The sequence below is a fragment of the Pelobates fuscus genome, chromosome 8 (assembly GCF_036172605.1).
Source record: "Pelobates fuscus isolate aPelFus1 chromosome 8, aPelFus1.pri, whole genome shotgun sequence".
Lineage (NCBI taxonomy): Eukaryota > Metazoa > Chordata > Amphibia > Anura > Pelobatidae > Pelobates > Pelobates fuscus.
Genome location: NC_086324.1, coordinates 86314166 through 86334921, shown reverse-complemented (window position 1 = coordinate 86334921; position 20756 = coordinate 86314166). Strand labels below are relative to the sequence as shown.

Sequence of the window (20756 nt, the reverse complement as noted above, 5' to 3'; positions counted from 1 at the left end):
TGTGGTCCGATGAGACCAAGATAAATGTATTTGGTTCAAAGGGTGTCAAGCGTGTGTGGCGGCAACCAGGTGAGGAGTACAAAGACAAGTGTGTCTTGCCTACAGTCAAGCATGGTGGCATGAGTGTCATGGTCTGGGCCTGCATGAGTGCTGCCGGTATTGGGGAGCTACAGTTCATGGAGGGAACCATGAATGCCAACATGTACTGTGACATGTGAAATAGATTTTTTGGAGCACCCTTTAAAAAAGGAGAAAATTTAAAATGCTGCTTAGAGTTGGTATGATTTTTTATATATCACTGCTGACACACTCTAAATGTGACACCCTCAAACACACATAATATAAGCAAAGAAAAATGATAAATAAGAGTGGAGCAGTATGTCAAAATAAGTGGCTGTTTAGGTGATAAGCCTATAATATATGCAAATTGTGAGAGAAAATGAGGCAAGTAGAGGTAATACTTAGTATTCACTAGATAGCCACCAGCAGGTAATTTCTCAGCACATATAAAGAGAAATGCACAAAAAACACATAATGGTGTAGATTGCAAACAAATACAATATTAATAGTAAAAACCAAAGAAAAAAAAAGTTACCTGCGCGCTCTCCTTAATCCCTATGTATATTTAGACAAATGGAGGTCATTTAGTTGCTCCAATGGCCATTGGAGGGAATGCTCACCTGCCAACGTCAAGGCAGACCCCCTAAGCGGGTCCTAACACTGACCCTTCAGCCTGCTTCCTTGAGCTTCTGACAAAGATATCTCTAATGAGAGAGAGGGGTATTTTTTATATACACCCCTATATACTTATTAACCCTTAATAGAGAACACATGGGATGGGCGGCAGCATTGTAACAAGGCCTAACACAGCCTAATTTACAATATTAATAGTGTTCCCACAAATATACCCAAATATAGGGTTAAGGAAATACAATGATAAAGTGAATATGCACAATTAGCTTCAAAGTGCAAAAATGTATTACAATGACAAAGAAGGTTTTCCAGGGTTAAAAACACGTTATACATTAAAAAGACTGACTCTTACAGGAAAGAGTGGAGAGTTAGGCACGCATACGCCGCTACTCACTGTCCGGCTTATTCAAATAGCAGGAGACTCTGGCTTCGGTGGATGCTGTAGAAGTGGAAATTTGGCTTAAGATGCTAAATCTCAGCGTGATTCTCCGAGCTGCTGCAGGCTCCGCCCCCTTAGTGACGTCTACGCGTTTCGCCAGTTTTCCCGGCTTCCTCAGGACGTGATGCTGCAGTGACCTCAGGGAATCACGCTGAGATTCAGCATCTGAAGCCAAACTTCTGCTATCATATTTGAATAAGCCGGGCAGTGAGTAGCGGCGTATGCCGTCTCTAACTCATCACTCTTTCCTGTAAGAGTCAGTCTTTTTAATGTATCGTCATTTTAGTGTATTTATTTTTTTATTTTTTTTATGTACTGTGACATACTGAAGCAGAGCATGATCCCCTCCCTTCGGAGACTGGGCCGTAAGGCAGTATTCCAAAATGATAACCCCAAACACACCTCCAAGACGACCAAAGCCTTGCTATAGAAGCTGAAGGTAAAGGTGATTGACTTGCCAAGCATGTCTCCAGAACTAAACCATATTGGGCATCTGTGGGGCATCCTCAAAAAGAAGGTGGGGAAGCGCAAGGTCTCTAACATCCACCAGCTCCGTGATGTCGTCATGGAGGAGTGGGAGAGGACTCCAGTGGCAACCTGTGAAGCTCTGGTGAACTCCATGCCCATGAGGGTTAAGGCAATGCTGGAAAATAATGGTTGTCTCACAAAATATTGACACTTTGGGCCCAGTTTTGACATTTCCACTGAGGGGTGTACTCACATTTGTTGTCAATGGTTTAGACATAAATGGCTGTGTGTTGTGTTATTTTGAGGGGACAGCAAATTTACACTGTTATTCAAGCTGTACACTTAAAACTTTACATTGTAGCAGAGTGTCTTTTCTTCAGTGTTGTCACATGAAAAGATATAATAGAATGTTTACAAAAATGTGAGGGGTGTACTCAATTTTGTGAGATACTGTACATATGTGTGTAAACACATTTTTTTTTTTTTTTTTTAATATAATTTTCCTCCATTTTTAAAATGAGTGCCTTAAAATTGACACAGCTACCTCCCTCTTAAAATGGATGCAGCTAATAAGTCCTACAAAATTCCTTGCCTTAACCGGCAACAAAATTTGCAGTTGTCAACTCTATACAAATAATTTAACGTTAAAAACATTGTGGCGGAACCCACCTCGCCACTGGGCATTGGAGGGGCCTGGCTGCCTGCCTCTTACCTGCTGACTATGGCCCCTGGAAAATTGGTACATTTAAAGAACTATATTTGGGCATGATTTACTTTATATTGCTGCTGCTGGCCCTTTTAAAGTCATCTATGGACATATTGGGACTTTTGTGACTACTGTCCCTTTAAGACTGTGGAGCATATTTCAATATACTGCCTTTAATATTACATATGTTACAATGTGTTCGGTTAACCTGGGTTATATATATGCAGCATTCATCTGATTGTTCGGTAGAATCACTCCATTCATTATATTGAGTGAAACTACCGAACAACCAGACCACCCAGGCATAAGTGTGCCTCCAATTACCGTTTGCAACAATGTTGCAAACGGGTAATTGGCAATCCGTGCAGTGTGGACGCCATTCGGGAGCCGAACACGTGGCGGCGGCCATCTTAAACTCCCGAACAGCGGTGTTTTGCCGTCGAGTGTCTGGAACTAAAATCGGACACTCGACTAGGCAAGCACCGCTGAGACCTCCAGACTTCCAGGATTTCGTGGGGAAACTACCGAACAGCCCGCCGTTCGGTAGAAAGAAACCCACGAACTAGGGGATTCAGGCGAATCCCCCTTAGGCTACATAACACAAGTAATTCGCCTGTTTTTATTCCCTTGTTTGTGACCGACCGCAGGGCCAAAATGCATGGAACTGTTTTCGGATACTTTACCCATGCGGTCGGTCAAAACTTTGCCTGCTCCTAACTCCCGAACCCGTGGTCCGATCTGGGTGATTTTTGAGTATGTTGCTCACCCAGATCAGATTTTAGGGGTGTATCATATGTATTTGGGGTACATCCAGGAATTGGGGAAAAGTGTGTACTGTATAATTGTGTTAAGTGTTAATCTAAGGGGAGGAGATGTGTGGGAGGTAACATCTATGCTATTGGTTATTTTATGCCTCCCCCTAGGTGTGGCCTGTATGTGTATCATTGTAATAAAAGCCAGGCTGGATGTGCCAGTCCAGAGTTCCTGTTTTACCCTCAAAGTGAAGTGTCGTCTCATTATTGGGGGAAGGATTTATTGCATGCTGTTCCAGTTGACTGCTAGGAGTGTAAGCCTATTCGTATGGTTCCTATTCAACGGTCTACAGCATTCATATGCTTGAGAAGATTCATATGCTGAATCGGTTCGGTGATTGTGGTGTCTGCCAGAGTGCTTGGAGTCCTCAGGAAACGCTAGGAGCATCCATTAACGGAGGTACCAAGTCGGGGTGCCAGGTGATCCGTTACAAACATTGAACGTAAAATTAAATAAATTAGATTTAATCTATGCATAGGTTTTCCATTTTGCAAATAATATTCAGTAACGTGAAACCGACAGGGTGAGAATTGTGAGGAATTTAGCTTTTTTTAAGCTGTTTTGATTTAAATTTGGAGTTAACTTTAAAATGGAAACATAGCTAACCATACAACTGTTATCTTTCCTGATAAGGACAAGATTTCATTGACAGAAACAGAAATGTTATTTCAGATAATACCTAGCAAATTGTCTAGTTAAGCATAATTTCTATTGCTGGGGAAAAAAAAAAAACCATAAATCAATCATCTTGAATATTTTTTGCAACTTAGTTTTAATTACCACAGGAAAAGACCAACAAAAGCATCTGTAAAATCTTTTGTAAATTTTAAAAGGTGATCTATAACTTAAACATACTTGTTAATACAAGTTCCAGCTTTTTACTTATGTCTTTTACCATTTTACTTGCTCCTTAAGAAATTAGATTTCCTAGATTTACAAAATGCATTCGTCTCTGAAAGACAAGACTTCCGACCTAGCACTTCATTTACATGCTTTAGATTTCTAGAGCACATTTTATTTAACTGGCTCTGTCAATATTCAGCTTTTCATAAAGATTTATGAAAAAAATCTTTGAGTGTGTTGAAACTTATATGAAATTCCAACACAATCAAATTAAATGTCTGAGGCAAAGTGAGGACTAATTTGCCTTAAGTATATTTGCGGATCTTGGCAGTTGGTCTAGATTCTGCCACAATTTCATGACCGGTTGATGGGAACAGATATCATTTTCCATGATGTGCAATAGATGCATATGGCACCTTATTGCAAAAGTGTGTGTCTATCTGTAGAAGATACTGGACACTGAAGTCTTGCTGGATCTTCTATAGACCCAGTTTTAAATTCTTGATCATGCATAAGAGTAAATACCAATATACCAAAAAAAAAAAAGTGCATTTCTACCTACATGGTGTGCAATATCTATGAATGAGAAAGGTATAAAATATAACTTTTATTGTATTGTTTAAAATATTAAAAATATATAATGATTTGAAAATAAAACTAAAAGCAATATAGGAGAAAGAAACTAGCTACTTTCACGGCTGTGACTTATTTTAAGAGACTGTAATGTCTGTTAGTCCACCCATTGTACAGCGCTACGGAATCTGATGGCGCTATATAAATAAAATAATAATAATAGTCGCATTGAACCTCCACTGGCCACTCTTCAGATAGTTACTAGAGGGGCTTCTGGGTTAGTGCTGCACAGTGTGCAGCACTGCCATTCAGTGTGCCATTCACTTTTCTCATACAGATGCATTGATTCAATGCATCTCTATATGGAGATGCTGATTGGCCAGGGCTTTGTTTGACTTATGCTGGCTCTGCCCCTGATCTGCCTCCTTGACAGTCTCAGCTAATCCAAAGCTTTCCTATAGGAAAGCATTGTGATTGGCTCAGATCACCACTATTGATGATGTTGGCCAATAGGCAGATCAGTGGCAAAGTCAGCAGCAGCAGACTGGTATAAAGGTAAGATTTTACTAAATTTAGGGGGTAGAATGTGGTTTTAACACTATAAGCTCAAGAATACATGCTTGTCTTCCTGACCCTATAGTGTTCCTTTAATATACATCTCATTAAAATGTATATTCTATATTTTAGAATATACATCATAGCCCAGTATATTCCTAGGGCACACATTACGTTGGAGGAGGAGAAATAGAAATATGAATAGAAATTATGAAAAATATGTTGCCCTTTTTATAGTTTTATATAAAGATTAACAGGATATGACAACTCTAATAAGCAATAAAGAAAACAATTTGTTGGCAGATTGTCCTCCATGTGAATGGCATTGTAACCTGGCCCCTTAAAGGAACCATAACCAGCACCATAACCACAACAGCTTACAGCAGAAAAGAAGCATACGGCATACTCTCATTAGGTCCCTGGCCTTATCTTTCACCTAGGATAACCTAATGCCTATACCACACACGCTTAAACTCCTTCACTGTGTTAACATGTACCACTTTAGCTGGAAGGCTATTCCATGCATCCACTACACTCTCAGTAAAATAGTACCTACCGATATTATTTTTAAACCTGTGCTTCTCTCCTCATTTACTGTGTGGATTGCCTTCATGTATTTAAATGTTTCTATCATATCCCCCCTGTCTCGTCTTTCCTCCAAGCTATACATGTTAAGATCCTTTAACCTTTCCTTGTAAGTTTTATCCTGTAATCAATGAACCAGTTTAGTAGTCCTTCTCTGAACTCTCTCTAAAGTATCAATACATTCTTAATTTACTAGTAAACTAATTCACTAACAATCCAAAGTGACTCAGAATAAATGCATAGTCTCCAGTTGAAAAATATAGACACCCGTTATGAACCTCCCAAAAAGGGACAATTTAATTTTAGGTCTATAGATGTGGCATGGGGAGAAGGCAAAGGGACGTAAAATACCCCCCCAAAAAATACAAATAAATAAAGTAATAAAAGGCTTATTTATTTATTATTCTTATTTTATTATTCTATGCAACGGCTGGCTAGCAAGCACTGCCCAACTGCCACTTAATTAACCCCCTTTTTTTAACCATTTGCCTGCTGGCTGCACAAGTTCTTAAATTATAATTCAGTTACATAGCTGAAAAGAGACTTGCGTCCATCAAGTTCAGCCTTCCTCACATATGTTGTTGCTGTTGATCCAAAAGAAGGCAAAAAACCTAGTCTGAAGCGCTTCCAATTTTGCTACAAACTAGGAAAAAATTCCTTCTTGACCCCAATATAGTCGTCAGATAACAGCAAGTGAATGATAATTTGCTAATGTGCATCCTACCAGATGCATACTACTCCAAATTTGATTAACATTGGTTCTTTGTGAATCTTTGGATTCCTATACTTTGTATAGGATCCAGATGTGAAAGCATCAATTTTAATCTGGACATCAAATGCATCCAGTTGATGGCTGCAGATTTGCTCAGGCCATTCAATTTACGACCACATTTGGCTTTAGTAAATATGAGAATTGCCAGTGAGGAATTTGGTAATTTGATTTAATAATGCTGATATATTTAATCTTCATGCACACCGATTGCTTAAGTTCCTTCAGTTTTAGAGATAATTGCAATTTAGCTTATTTTTAATTCAACATATGCTACTGCAGCAAACAGATACAATTGAAAATAGCTGGGGCCCATTTGACTCAATACAGTTTAAATTCAATTGAATAAAGTAAACTTCTGGGAAATTTTATCAGCTGAACTGAACGCTTAACCACAATGGCCGGTTGTATAGGTTATGGAGGCAGGAATGCCCTGGCGCCCTCACACAGTAAGTAAACAGTTTAAGCATGATTTGACAACGTGATTTGCCCACCACTGCCTCCCCTGCTGCTTTGCAGTAGCTTCTGAGCAGGAAGACCAGGAGAGCAGGGCTGACTCATAAGCTGAGAGAATCGTTTGAGCGTTCTCAGCCAATAAGTGCAGCCCTGCATGGCTGGGCCTAGTTCAGTTGCAGGATCTTCAGGCAGCAAGTGAGGAGGTGGCGGGAGCAAGGTAGGACCCAGGTATTTTGTCAAATACTTAAAGGGATACTCCAGGCACCCAGACCACTTCTGCCCATTGGAGTGGTCTAGGTGCCAACTCCCACTACCCTTAACCCTGCAAGTGTAATTATCTCAGTTTTCATAAACTGCAATATTTACCTTGCAGGGTTAAGTCCTCCTCTAGTGGCTGTCTATCAGCATGCCACTAGAGGGACTTCCATGTTCTTAGAACATGAAAAGTGTGTTATACGACGCTGGACGTCCTCACGCTATGTGAGAACCTAGAGCGTTGCCGAAATCCCCATAGGAAAGCATTGAAGATTTTTAACCCCTTCAGCAACTAGGGGTGGGGGGTGGGAGGAAGAGGGGCACTGTAGGGTATTTAAGAGTAATTCTTAAATAGCAGCAAAGTTTAGCTGTCACAAGGATAATGTCCTATTGTTTGACCAGCATTTTATTTAATTAATTGTTTAGCAATTCTGATATTTAAGTTCCTGCATTAGACCAGTAATGTAGATGCAAAATAATGAGGTAGTGCAGTTTCTTTTATAATACTTTTTAATTTACTAATAGTAATTTGAATTGACAAGCTTTCGGGTGTTACTCAAGCTTTAGTCGTTTTTGCCTGCAGGCTGAAAAGAAGCAGGTAAACACGATTTAAAAAAAAAAAAAAAAATTTAATTTGCAAAGTCCCCAGACAGCGACAGATCCGCATTAACAATTAACAGTTCTGAACATTTCTTACCTTGATTGTCAAGTTTCTGAAGGTTGGGAAGATTACGAATCACAGTCATTCTGTATTTATGTGGATCTGTACCACAGCAAGGATTCTCAGATAGCCATAGGATCTTAAGTCTAGGAAGTTGTTTCAAGTAATACAGCTCACACAAGTTGGAAATATTGTTCTTTCTCAAGTAGAGCTCAGTCAGATTCTGACAATGACTTAGTGGTTCCAATGTGAATATGCTATTTACACTGCAAATAATGAGATGATATTATTATTATTATTAATATTATATTGTCTATATCTAAAAAGTTCTGATTTATTTATTTTCTTTATCATAAAGCAGGCACTATTTATTTGATCTAATGTTTGGGCAGGGTACATAACGTCATGGAGATTAGAGACATAATGCTATTCTGCATAACTCGATGGATGCTACACATAGTTTAAGCAAATGTAAATTATAATTAAAAGGTCAACATTTCAGCCACAAACCGCAGCTTTATCCAGAGCTTGTGAGGTTAAAGCATGCATCTAAATTGCATATTACAAGGTAAATTTCAGGGTTTTTCATAAGTATTTCTCTCACTCGACAGAGATTTTGCCTTTCAGAGTAAAACTAGCCTTGACGCTGGCAGATGATCTTGCACTTTTAATGGCCATTGCAGCAGTTGTAAAACTATGTTATTTAGATGTGCACAAGAATTTGGAATAATGTGTAGGTAAAAGTTTTTGGTTTTGTTTATATATTTTGACTGATGAATAATAAAGCCATTGTGGTTTCCCAAGAGTAATGGGTGTTTGAGTGCAGGGCTTATTCTATGTTTGTTTTTAGCTGCTTTTGTATTACACCGTCATGTTACAATGCTCCAACCCACTTCATGTGTGGCATATTAAGGGTTAGTTAATTTGTAGGAATTACCCCTTTCTGTCTCATTAAAGCGGCACTGTCATGCCGAATCCCGTTTTTTTTTTAACCCCCCTCCCGCCTCCACTACATCCAATCGACCCCCTAGTCACCCCCAAATGCCCCTAAGCCCCCCACATTACCTCTTTTTAATTCTTTATCTTCTGCCCCGATCTATATTCAGGGCGCCGCCATCTTTGTGTAGGTAGGTGAAGTCCCTGTGGGACACGTCATCTGCCCACACTAGACAGACTGTGAGATTCCCGCACATGCCCAGTGAAACACCTGGACATGCGAACGGGAATTTCACCTATTCATTCATTCATCAGACAGACGAATGAATGAATAGAAAAATAAGACGAACAAACTTAACACTGTGTATCAGTGTTAGTTTGTTCGTTCAGTTTATTACAAGGAGGGAGCTACCGGCGTGCAGCTCCCTCCTTGTAATATGTAACTATAGAAGCGGCAGGGAGCAGTGCTCCCCACCACTTCCTAAGCCCCCCATGTCCCCCCCCTCACTCTATGGGGGTCAATATGACCCCCATACTAGCACAAGGGAGATTAAAATCCCCAATACCCCTACTCGCTATACCGCGAGTAGGGGCATGTCCACTAAACAGTGAGCAGCCTGTGGCTGCTCACTGTAAAAAAAAAAAAATGGTAATAAGGGGGGGACCTACTGTCCCCCCCCCCGGCCCCCACCCCTGAGCGGTGGGTGGGGGCCCTAATAAAACAATAAGGGGGGACGGACCTTCTGTCCTCCCCCCCGGCCCCCACCCCTGAGCGGTGGGTGGGGGCCCTAATAAAACAATAAGGGGGGGGGACCTATTGTCCTCCCCCCTGGCCCCCACCCCTGCGCGGTGGGTGGGGGCCCTAATAAAACAATAAGGGGGGGACCTTTTGTCCTCCCCCCGGCCCCCACCCCTGCGCGGTGGGTGGGGGCCCTAATAAAACAATAAGGGGGGGGACCTACTGTCCTCCCCCCCTGGCCCCCACCCCTGCGCGGTGGGTGGGGGCCCTAATAAAACAATAAGGGGGGGGACCTACTGTCCTCCCCCCCTGGCCCCCACCCCTGCGCGGTGGGTGGGGGCCCTAATAAAACAAGAAGGGGGGGGACCTACTGTCCTCCCCCCCTGCGCGGTGGGTGGGGGCCCTAATAAAACAATAAGGGGGGGGGACCTTTTGTCCTCCCCCCCGGCCCCCACCCCTGCGCGGTGGGTGGGGGCCCTAATAAAACAATAAGGGGGGGGGACCTACTGTCCTCCCCCCCTGGCCCCCACCCCTGCGCGGTGGGTGGTGGCCCTAAATGACCCCCCCCCCCCCATCAGGGTGACTAGGGGTCCCAAGCCCCTAGTCACCCCCCACCCAAAACATTCTATCCCCTACCTACCCCCCTCACCCTAAAAATAGTGAGGGGGGAATAAAATAACTAACCTGTAAAAAAAAAAAAATTAAACTTACCATTTGACGTCTTCTTTTTTCTAAATTCTTCTTACTTCAGCCCCCCAAAAGGCCAAATAAAAATCCATAAACCCGTCGCACTTTAAAAAAAAAAAAAAAAAACGAGCGCAAACAAAAATTAATCCATCTTCACCCATGGAGGGCACGCCGCGTACTGAGCTCCGCAGGGCGGGTCAAGGCTTATAAAGCCTTGCCCCGCCCTGCAATTAGGCTTAGAACACAATGATTGGTTGGTTTAAGCCAATCAGAGTGCTCTGTGTCATTTTACACAGCGTGGGAAAATTCAAAAGAACTTTCCCACGCTTGTAAAATGACAGATCACTGTGATTGGATGGTTTTCAAGCCATCCAATCACAGTGCTCTGTGTCATTTTACAAGCGTGGGAAAATTCCAAAGAACTTTCCCACGCTTGTAAAATGACACAGAGCAGTGTGATTGGATGGATTTCAAAAATGGATTTTTTACAGGTTAGTTATTTTATTCCCCCCTCACTATTTTTAGGGTGAGGGGGGTAGGTAGGGGATAGAATGTTTTGGGTGGGGGGTGACTAGGGGCTTGGGACCCCTAGTCACCTTGATGGGGGGGGGGTTCATTTAGGGCCCCCACCCACCGCGCAGGGGTGGGGGCTAGGGGGGAGGACAGTAGGTCCCCCCCCTTATTGTTTTATTAGGGCCCCCACCCACCACTCAGGGGTGGGGGCCGGGGGGGGAGGACAGTAGGTCCCCCCCCCTTATTGTTTTTATTAGGGCCCCCACCCACAGCGCAGGGGTGGGGGCCAGGGGGGGGGGGAGGACAATAGGTCCCCCCCCCTTATTGTTTTATTAGGGCCCCCACCCACCGCGCAGGGGTGGGGGCCAGGGGGGGGAGGACAATAGGTCCCCCCCCCTTATTGTTTTATTAGGGCCCCCACCCACCGCGCATGGGTGGGGGCCAGGGGGGAGGACAATAGGTCCCCCCCTTATTGTTTTATTAGGGCCCCCACCCACCGCGCAGGGGTGGGGGCCGGGGGGGAGGACAGTAGGTCCCCCCCCTTATTGTTTTATTAGGGGCCCCCACCCACCGCGCAGGGGTGGGGGCCGGGGGGGAGGACAGTAGGTCCCCCCCCTTATTGTTTTATTAGGGCCCCCACCCACCGCGCAGGGGTGGGGGCCAGGAGGGAAGACAGTAGGTCCCCCCCCCCCCAATCTTTAACCCCCGCGCAGGGGAGGGGGGGTGTTTATTAGTTTTTTTTTGTTGTTTTTTGTTTTTTACAGTGAGCAGCCACAGGCTGCTCACTGCTTACTAGACATGCCCCTACTCGCGGTATAGCGAGTAGGGGCATATTATTTACTAATACTAAGTAATCTTTACTTAGTATTAGTAAAGTTGGCTGAAAGACCAATTCAGGTCTTTCAGCCTTTTAGTAGATAGCTCCCTGATACCGTGGGAATTAGGGAGTTATCTACTAAGCGGCTGCAAGATGCAGCCGCGGCAATGAATAGGATCGGAGTTTCATTCATTAGAATGAAATTCCGATACAAACAAAGTACCGAATTGCATCCTAACACCAATGGAGAAACAGTGCTCATTCTGTTAGGATGCAATTCGGCAGTTTTGCCGGCGTTCTGTCTAAGTGACAGGACGTTCGGCAATACTGACAGGAAGCATTGTGGGAACAGGGAGGAAAGCTAGGGATCATGGGAAAATTGCTCTGACCAGCGGAAATGAAGCACACTTTGCTCCTCCGCTGGTCAGAGCTGGTCAAGCGGAGGAATCCCATAAGACAAAGAGTCCCTACTTTGTCTTATGGTTTTAAAGAAAACTAAAGAAGACAGGAAGAAAAGAAGAACAGATCCTGAGAGAGGGGGAGAAGAGGAAGAGATTGAGGAAAGGTAAGTTCGGCATGACAGTGCCGCTTTAAGGATACTGCCTTTTAGCTAAAACTAGCAAGGCGAATTGTTAGGGTAGTAATCACCTGAGGTTTGCCTTAAAGGGACACTCTAGGCACCCAGACCACTTCTGCTCATTGGAGTCTGCTCATCTATTAGACAGCCACTAGAGGTCACTTCCTGGGTTCTAGCACAGGAAACCTGTGCTAGAGCGTCGCTGGACGTCCTCACGCTGTGTGAGGACCTCCAGCGTCGCTCAAAACACCAAAGGAAAGTATTGAAATGATTTTTCAATGCTTTCCTATGGGGAGACGTAATGCGCATGCGGATATGGCCCTGCGTTTACAGCTACCCGATGCCCCTCAGTGGGTATCTACAGTCGCAACCAGTGGACTGTCCAGTAAGGCAGGGTAGGTACAGGACCTTGTCCGTCCCTGGTGAGCTCAGGTAGGTGCAGGCTTGGGGAGTAGCGTCAATCATCACATGGGACAGCGACCCTCTTCCTTGGTGCCTCTCTTTGTGATGGGCAGGATCTCTCAAAGGGTGCGAGGTGTGCCGTTGGCGGTAGGGCTCAGCCATAGGAGTCGGTGGCATCCAGCCGGCCTCCTCACTTTCTGCGTTGCGGCGGTGATTCGCCTGGTGGTTTGTAGCTTGATAAGGCATTGCCTGTGAGTTGGCTTTGATGGAACTGCACTCTTCCTGCGGACTGTCTTCCTCTTCTTAGTGCGAGCGAATGCATGGGTAGCTAGAGAGGAGCGGCAGACCCACGCGGCGTGTGGTCGTCGAGTGGAGGCTTCCTGTCTGTGGGCCTCCGGTGCTTTAGGTGTGGGCTGGTTTCGGCTCTTTATGTCAGCAGCCGGAGGTGAGAGGTCTAGCTTGCTGGTACTCCGTTGCCTCTCTTCGAGCTTGCGCCAAAATTCTGTGAGTAGTGCGTCCAGCTTAGTGAGAGTTGTTTCCCTCGGGCCTTGTGGCAAGTTGTGGGGTCTTGCTCCCGCCATCTTGGCTTCCGCCGATTCTTCCAGCGGGGACATGTGCTGTGTCGCAGGGCCACCGAGTGGTCGTGGTTGCGGTGTGAGTGCTGGTGCCAGGATAACCCCCACCGGCAAGGGGGGGGGGGAGCCCCTGTCGCTTCCACCTTTAGCAGCCGGATAGCCAGCAGGAAGATCGGCCGCTTCTTCCACGCCAGCACCCCCAGGTAGGCCGCAGTTGTGTGCCGAGAACAGGCTGCTCATTTTGTATCCAGGAGTCTTTCAGGTGTTGCAGAAGTAAAGTCTGCTTTTGCCTGCTTTCAGGTAGTCGAGTTTGCTGGTGTAAAGGTTCTGAATTAGGGCTCTGCTGGAGTGTTTTACCCGGAGCACACTCTGTATGCGGCCATCTCGGTTGGCAGCCAGGCCCCGCCCCCATATTATATACCGTTTTTTAGACAACAAAAAACGCTTTAATTTGATGTGACATATACATGTAAAAATTCCTACTTTTGACAAAAAAAAATGCAAAATAATGTGGGGAAAAAAACAAAAAAACGCTTTTTTCCCCCAAGTTTTGGCAATAATAATGTGTGCATAATATGTCCAGCTTAGAAAAAGGAATTAATTTATGTGTCTTGATTTACAAAATACATAATATGTGTAGGATTTCAGTTTATTTTGAAAGTTACAGGCCACAAACTACAATGTCTAAAATAAAATTTCAATGTGAAACAATTTTAGAAGTTGGTATGTTTGTCTTGGAAGTTTAATACCCATTACAAGAAACAAAATTTTACAGGAGGCTTCCTATTTGGCATTACTCTCTTTACTAAACTCCACAGCAGTAAAGAAAGTGAAAACATTTAAACCAATCAAAATGCAAACAGGGAGTATATTATCCCAGTAAACTGGCTCCTCCTCCTCCTCTTTACTGCTCCATCGCAGACAGGTCAGAGTTTTTGGCTCTTCCCTTTATTATTACCTCATATGAACGTTTTGTAGGTGCAAATATCCATTTTGATATCTATCCTAGCTGTTCATATAAGGGTTAATTTGAACCAAGATTAAGTTTGGCATTTTATCTCATATTCTCGGAAATAGGATTTATATAAAATCCTAGTTACGGGAAAAGTACTGATTTCGAAATGTTCTTGTTAATTGTCCAAGATATCGGTATTTTGTAAATATCTGGTTTTAATCAAATATGTATTGCGTTATATTGCGAAAGATTATAACTAGAAACAGCTGTTTATAACTTGTGAAAAACAAATTATGTCACTAATGCTCATGGCCCCCACCGACATGAGAGTGGGGTATAAATGCATATGACTGTATAATAAACTTTGAATTGGTTATAGAACACATCTCTTGTCTTCTTGGCTGATTCCCGGGATCCTGTCTATCACAGAGGGTGTGGCTCTAGCAAAATATCCATCTAACTGAGAGAGTTTCGTATATAGCTGATTTTAACCCCAACAACTTGGTACCAGAAGTGGGGTTCGAACCCACGCGGACATACGTCCATTGGTGTCAGAAGTTTTGGGGGCAATTGGTCGGAGCGGAGATGTCAGGTAAGGGGTTCTTTGAAGACCTTCTTTACCTGCATCTCCTATCACCCACACATTGCTTTGTTATTTATTGGGGTTTCTTACTATTTTAATTTTTAAAGGGGATTTTCAATGCATAATGTCTTTAGTAGACATGGTTTTTTTAAGTCTCAGGTAGACTTGTTTAACTCCTTTGGTAGGAGGAGTGCCTTTGGCAGGCGGTTTTGTGCACAATTATCTGGACTTTTCCTCTTTGTTAGGGGTTCACCTTTGGCAGGTGGTAAAAGTGTGTATGGGAGACGTCCCATGGTCCCTCTTTGTAAGGGTTGCCTTTTGTAGGTTGTAAAACTGGTTTTCAGTCTTGGCAGACTGAGTTGTTGTATATGTACATGTAACTTTTGCAAACAGTTTATGTACATGTTTATGTTCATGTCACTTTTGCAAAGAAAGTTTATTAACGATAAAAAAAAAAAAAAAAAAAAAAAAAGTGGTTTTAACCCTGTATGATGGATGTTTGGCATTACTCAAGCTTGCTACTTTATGTGCTGTTTTATTTGACTGTGCAACTTTGATTTTAAGCATGAAGTCTGTGATAAGGGGGTTAAGATAAATAAAATGGGAATGAGGCTGTTTTTAACAACTCCAAACCATTACTCCCTCCTGATTATACCCAGCCTGTCCCCTAAAGACAATAATGATTTGGGTGCTATCCTTGCTGTGATAAGTTAGACCTACCCAAGCAGGAACAAGGGGTTCCCACTGCTCCATAAAGCTCCCTTTTACCACCTGCCCAGGAAGAAAGGATTGGCAGCTCTTCTGAAGCCCTGAGGGTGTCCAAACCAGGTATGAGAATTAAGGGAATAAAATAATTGAGGGAATGTCAAAAGTACATGTAAAGGTGATGATAAATAAAAGAAAAAAATAGAGGTTCATTAAGGGGGTCTACAAATTCATGTTGTAAATGTAGATGATTATAAATTAATATGAAATTTATATTTTCAGCACATGCTTCATTTCGTGCTGTAAACTAACTTGCTTGCTACAGGTACCTGACATGTTGTAAATGCTTTAAATTGTATGTATTCTGTAGAATTGTGAAAATCTGTAAATTGTTGTCTGGGGATGCAGAGATTTTATTGATTGTGACCCAAATGGTGGACCCCCTGTGCAGAAGTGGGTTTGAAATTTTGGTCATAGAATGTAGGATCAGAAACCATGGACAAAGGTTTTTACCTGTGTTTTTATGACTTTTGGGAACTCAAATTGACCGGTCAAAATTTCCCATGCTTTTAACATGGAGTAGTATAAATATTTTGAGTGTTTGAGAGTTCTGACAAATGCAGGTGATACCATGTCTGTGTAATCTGGTCCAAATGTTCTATAAGCGTATAGGAGAGAAATTCTATTGATAAGGTACATATGTTGCAACTGGTTAATGCAAGTGTTATACAAATGTTTAAGTTAAACGCGTTATATGGCCATACGGGATCCCTTCTTTAATAAGAAAACCTTTGGTACCAGAACTCTTAAATAAAATTGATACTAACTGTTAAAAGTGAATTCTGTGTAAATGGTGATTGTGATAAATGTGTTTTGGTTACTCATTTTAAAGTATACAGTTTGATTGTCATGTATGTTAATGGGTAATTTGCTGTGCTATTTTAAATTATATTTAAATACGTTTGTCTCAGTATTGACACAGATGGAAGTGGCAGCGTAATAATCTATTAAATAACTGATTTATTATTGAATACTAGTCCAAGAGCAATATGAGTTGTAATCCTTAAAGAAAAAAAAAAAAAAAAACACGCTAAGTTTTAGCTGTTTTCCAAAATTCTGTTGTAATAATGGACTTCTTGCCAAAATTCGACTTTCCAGTCCAGCTGCCAGGTTTTCTGATCTTAAAGCAGTACTGCTTGCATAGTTGCAGAATGCACAAACAAGGGAAACCTACATTATGTCTGTGTTTCTTTTGGGTGTGACATTTAATAATGTATTTTGGATTGAGTTAATTGCCTGTCCATTAATGGGTTTTTGTGTTGGGATGTCTGCTGGATATCTGCTACATTCGTTGTGTTCTGTGTTATAAGAGGACATGTGTGATATTACAATGAGTATGAAGACTATTTAAAGAATATTTGCATGTCATTAACGCAAGCTTTTAGTGTCTTTTTACAACAGATTAAATGCTGATCAGCTCACGAAAAAGGGGCCCCTGGAAAAAATCTGCTTTTCAAAATCGTGGATCTCTCATTCTTCATATTATTAGGGGAGTATTTAGCGTTATCTTTAACATAAATAATTGTTATATTATGTATTTTACAAGTACAAAATTAATGAATGACCAGAAGTGGATACGTTTTTTCCCAGATTAAGATTCATCTAATATGCCTCATTGATTATAGCAAAATGATGAAATGGTATTTTTAATAGAGATCAGACAATTTATTTTGAGGCAATTCTAAACTACTGTATTATATTTGTATTGGTATATTGAAAGCATTTTGCAGACCCAGAAGAGAATAAATAATATAATAATTCTAAAAGGAACCATACTATGGGAAGAGGTCACCCTATTAACTCTCTAAGGGGTTAAACTCATTTTTGATAAGCATATAAAGTTTAGTTTTTGTGGTTAGTCTTTTGATACTCAATTTGAACTCAATTGAAGTATAACAACCATATCCTTATAGGTGTAGGAAACGGCTGCAATATGATTTTAATATTTGCAATATTTGCAATATATTTGATATGCAATATGATTTTAATATTTGCAATATATGTTTTCAATGTATTCTAACAATAGAAAAGTAACTAACTGCATTACACCTATGACCCAGACTGTCAGTATTGCAAACCCTGTAGGAAGACTCTGCTTTCACTGTTTATGTACTAATTCTTCAAAAGCTTATTAATATTATATCTGTGTGGTACACTAAGAAGTGTACACAAAGAGGGGGTGTGAGTTAGGTGAGTTAGGTAATCTCGACCTGCATATGGAATATGCTTCATGAGAAAGATACAGCAGGTTGTTTTGATATAAAGAAAGAGGGAAAAGTATGTTGGATCGGTCACAAAGGATTGTGATCTTAAGCAGGGGAGACGAGGACATTTGGGAGGTGATAGGAGATTGAATCAGACAAGTTTTGGAGGCAGAGGTAGAGAATTTTATCAAAGGGTCTAACTTTTGTAGAGGTGGCAACTTCAGCACTGTTTTAATTGTTTTAATTGTGGAGAGCAGGGGTTCACCCCAAGGTACTCGTGGTGAACCTGATCAAGCTGGCCCCACTGGTACTCCTGGTATTGCTGGTGCCCCTGGCTTCCCTGGTGCCTCTGGCTTCCCTGGTGCCTCTGGCTTCCCTGGTGCCTGTGGTGCTCCTGGACCCACCCTGGCAGGTTCCTCAATACCAACCACAGATTCAAACCTATACCCACACTCAACAACCTCAGCCTAATACACAGATGGTTCATGTTCTTAATGTTTTATATATAGATAAAACAGTATTAATGCTGGCTCTTATGGAAACCGTATTAATGGCTCTTAGGGAAAGTACAAGCTGAAGTTGAGATGTAGACATTGTTTGCATAGGCTGCGCAATGTGAAATAACTAAAATAAAATAGGATAATAATAAGTATGCTTAGTCAATTTGTAACGTGGTATCATAGAGGCATCTGCAATAAAATAAGTGAGTTTACAAGACCTGACAAGTGAGGGCAACTTAATATAACACATGTCTACAGTTTGCTGCCCCTTCCTTATCAGAGGCCACTTGCAATTTTAGCAAAGCAAGACAACTCTGTATTAAACAAAGCACTTTGCAACAACAGTAATTCATTTTGTTTCTCCTATTTCATTCCTAGTTGTTCTGAAAAAAAATATTGTTTAAGTGGGATAACTCTATGGAGGTTCCACCATGCATTAAACATGATCACACACATACAGAACTGGTGGCTTTTTGGACATCGGGATCTATAAAAGGTTTTGGTTTAAAAAAAAAAAAAAAAAAAAATGTTACCTGGGTCCACAACATTTTTGACAGAATTCAGCATTCCAATTCTATTAAAGTAATTAATTGGGATTATCAAATTACGGTTTAAGTTTAAGAACAGTATTTTATTAGGAATTATTAGGAATTATTCCAATATGTATATGTTAGTGTTTTAGTACTCAACAAGCATTTATATAGAATGAGTGCTTCTCTCATCCATGCAAAGGCATTCTAAAGGGAAATTATGTATTACAATTGTATAAAGGACAATGCAATGAAATATAAGCAAAGCTAAGAGAAGTACATGTTACACAAGTTAAGGGTTTAACTTTAGTCTCTAATTTGAGTTTAGCCTAGATAATGAAGTTATTGATGTCGTACTGATCCTTGTGTTTGTATGATTATAGAGACCATACTGGAGTATTTGTGCCGCCTGATATTTGGGACTACACACCAATCTCTCTGGCTGACCTACCTGCCTACCTACCTACCTTTTTTTGCAATTAAATCTGTTTGGTCAAAATCCATGCTGGCCGAAGAAACTAAAATGCTTACTTATGAGTACATAGACTGACTTGGAAAGTCCTGAAGGTGCAGTGCTGTCTAATGCCGCTATGTCTGTATTAACCCTTTCAACAATTGGGGTGTTGCAAAGAGCATTGTGGTGAACATCCAGCAAACAGAAGAATTAAGAACTATGTGGAAGCTGACATTGTCTTGTTGTCAGCCATATTGCTACCCTTAGCTATGTTATGGTGTCTAAGATTATGGAACAAAGTTTATGGTGTCTAACATTCTTTATTCTCCTTGAAAGACTATTTTTAGGACTATGCTGGACTATGCTGGACTATTGAACTATTTTGTTATTTTTATTTTTGTAGAGTTAGCCGGAGAGAGAGGAAGTGTTTACTTACTCAGGCATGGATGTACTATGTGTGTCATTGATGTATGTTGAGTGTACCAAGGATGGATTCCCATTTTTTAAGTGTGGATATGACTGGACCATCGAAATAGGGATGTAATTAGGAGACATAGGATGCAAGGTCATGATTGGGATTATTGTTAGAATTACAAACTGATTATAAGTTATCTCATGATTTAATATGTAAATGGGCCTTTTGAAACTAATCAAGAAATGTTTCCCAATCCCGATACCCAGCTATTTACTTACAAATGCAGGGTTTTATAAGTCACTAATGCTGTCAACGTGAGGGGATGGCCCTCACTCAGAGTTTCCCCAGGTGTGCTTTTTTCCTCAAATATGAGTTTTTGCCACTGGGTTTTTTTGACCTGGCCCCAGATCACCGGGTGGAATGGTAATCCAGGACCCTGGTCCAAAGAGGGGATGGATCTTATTCCCGTTTTGACTATACGAGCTTACATTTTGAATTGTAATAATAATAATATTCCCGTTGTTGGGAATAACACTTTGCCTTCACAAATACACTTTGCCTATATTGACCCAAGACTCAAGATACAGATAACATGATGTACACTTAAAAGATGTGTTCAACAGATAATTGAAAAAGCTGAAATCAACAGCTAGAACTCCTCTTTAAGGGTAAACCTATGGCACAGAGCAAATGGGGGAAATCGAGGTGAAGAAATAATAAAAGTCCCGCAGACATGATTAGCACGTCTGAATATACCTCCTCTTGTTTCTCTGCCGCAGGCCTCCCATGGATATTTACCGTAAGATAGATCATGATATGATCTAAGAGGGGAATTGTAGGTGCAAATATCCATTTTGATATCTATCCTAGCTGTTCATATAAGGGTTAATTTGAACCAAGATTAAGTTTGGCATTTTATCTCATATTCTCGGAAATAGGATTTATATAAAATCCTAGTTACGGGAAAAGTACTGATTTCGAAATGTTCTTGTTAATTGTCCAAGATATCGGTATTTTGTAAATATCTGGTTTTAATCAAATATGTATTGCGTTATATTGCGAAAGATTATAACTAGAAACAGCTGTTTATAACTTGTGAAAAACAAATTATGTCACTAATGCTCATGGCCCCCACCGACATGAGAGTGGGGTATAAATGCATATGACTGTATAATAAACTTTGAATTGGTTATAGAACACATCTCTTGTCTTCTTGGCTGATTCCCGGGATCCTGTCTATCACAGAGGGTGTGGCTCTAGCAAAATATCCATCTAACTGAGAGAGTTT

The 20756-nt window shown here is 41.5% G+C and overlaps 1 protein-coding gene across 3 annotated transcripts in view; it reads right to left on the bottom strand.

The window, feature by feature from the left end:
- The window catches only part of CFAP410 (cilia and flagella associated protein 410), a 65749-nt gene that overhangs the window by 20738 nt on the left and 24255 nt on the right, over positions 1 to 20756 (bottom strand). For all 3 annotated transcript variants that reach the window (XM_063428810.1, XM_063428811.1, XM_063428812.1), the window contains exon 4: positions 7853 to 8082. In XM_063428810.1, the coding sequence (XP_063284880.1) occupies positions 7853 to 8082 (230 nt within the window). The remainder of the gene's footprint in view (positions 1 to 7852; positions 8083 to 20756) is intronic.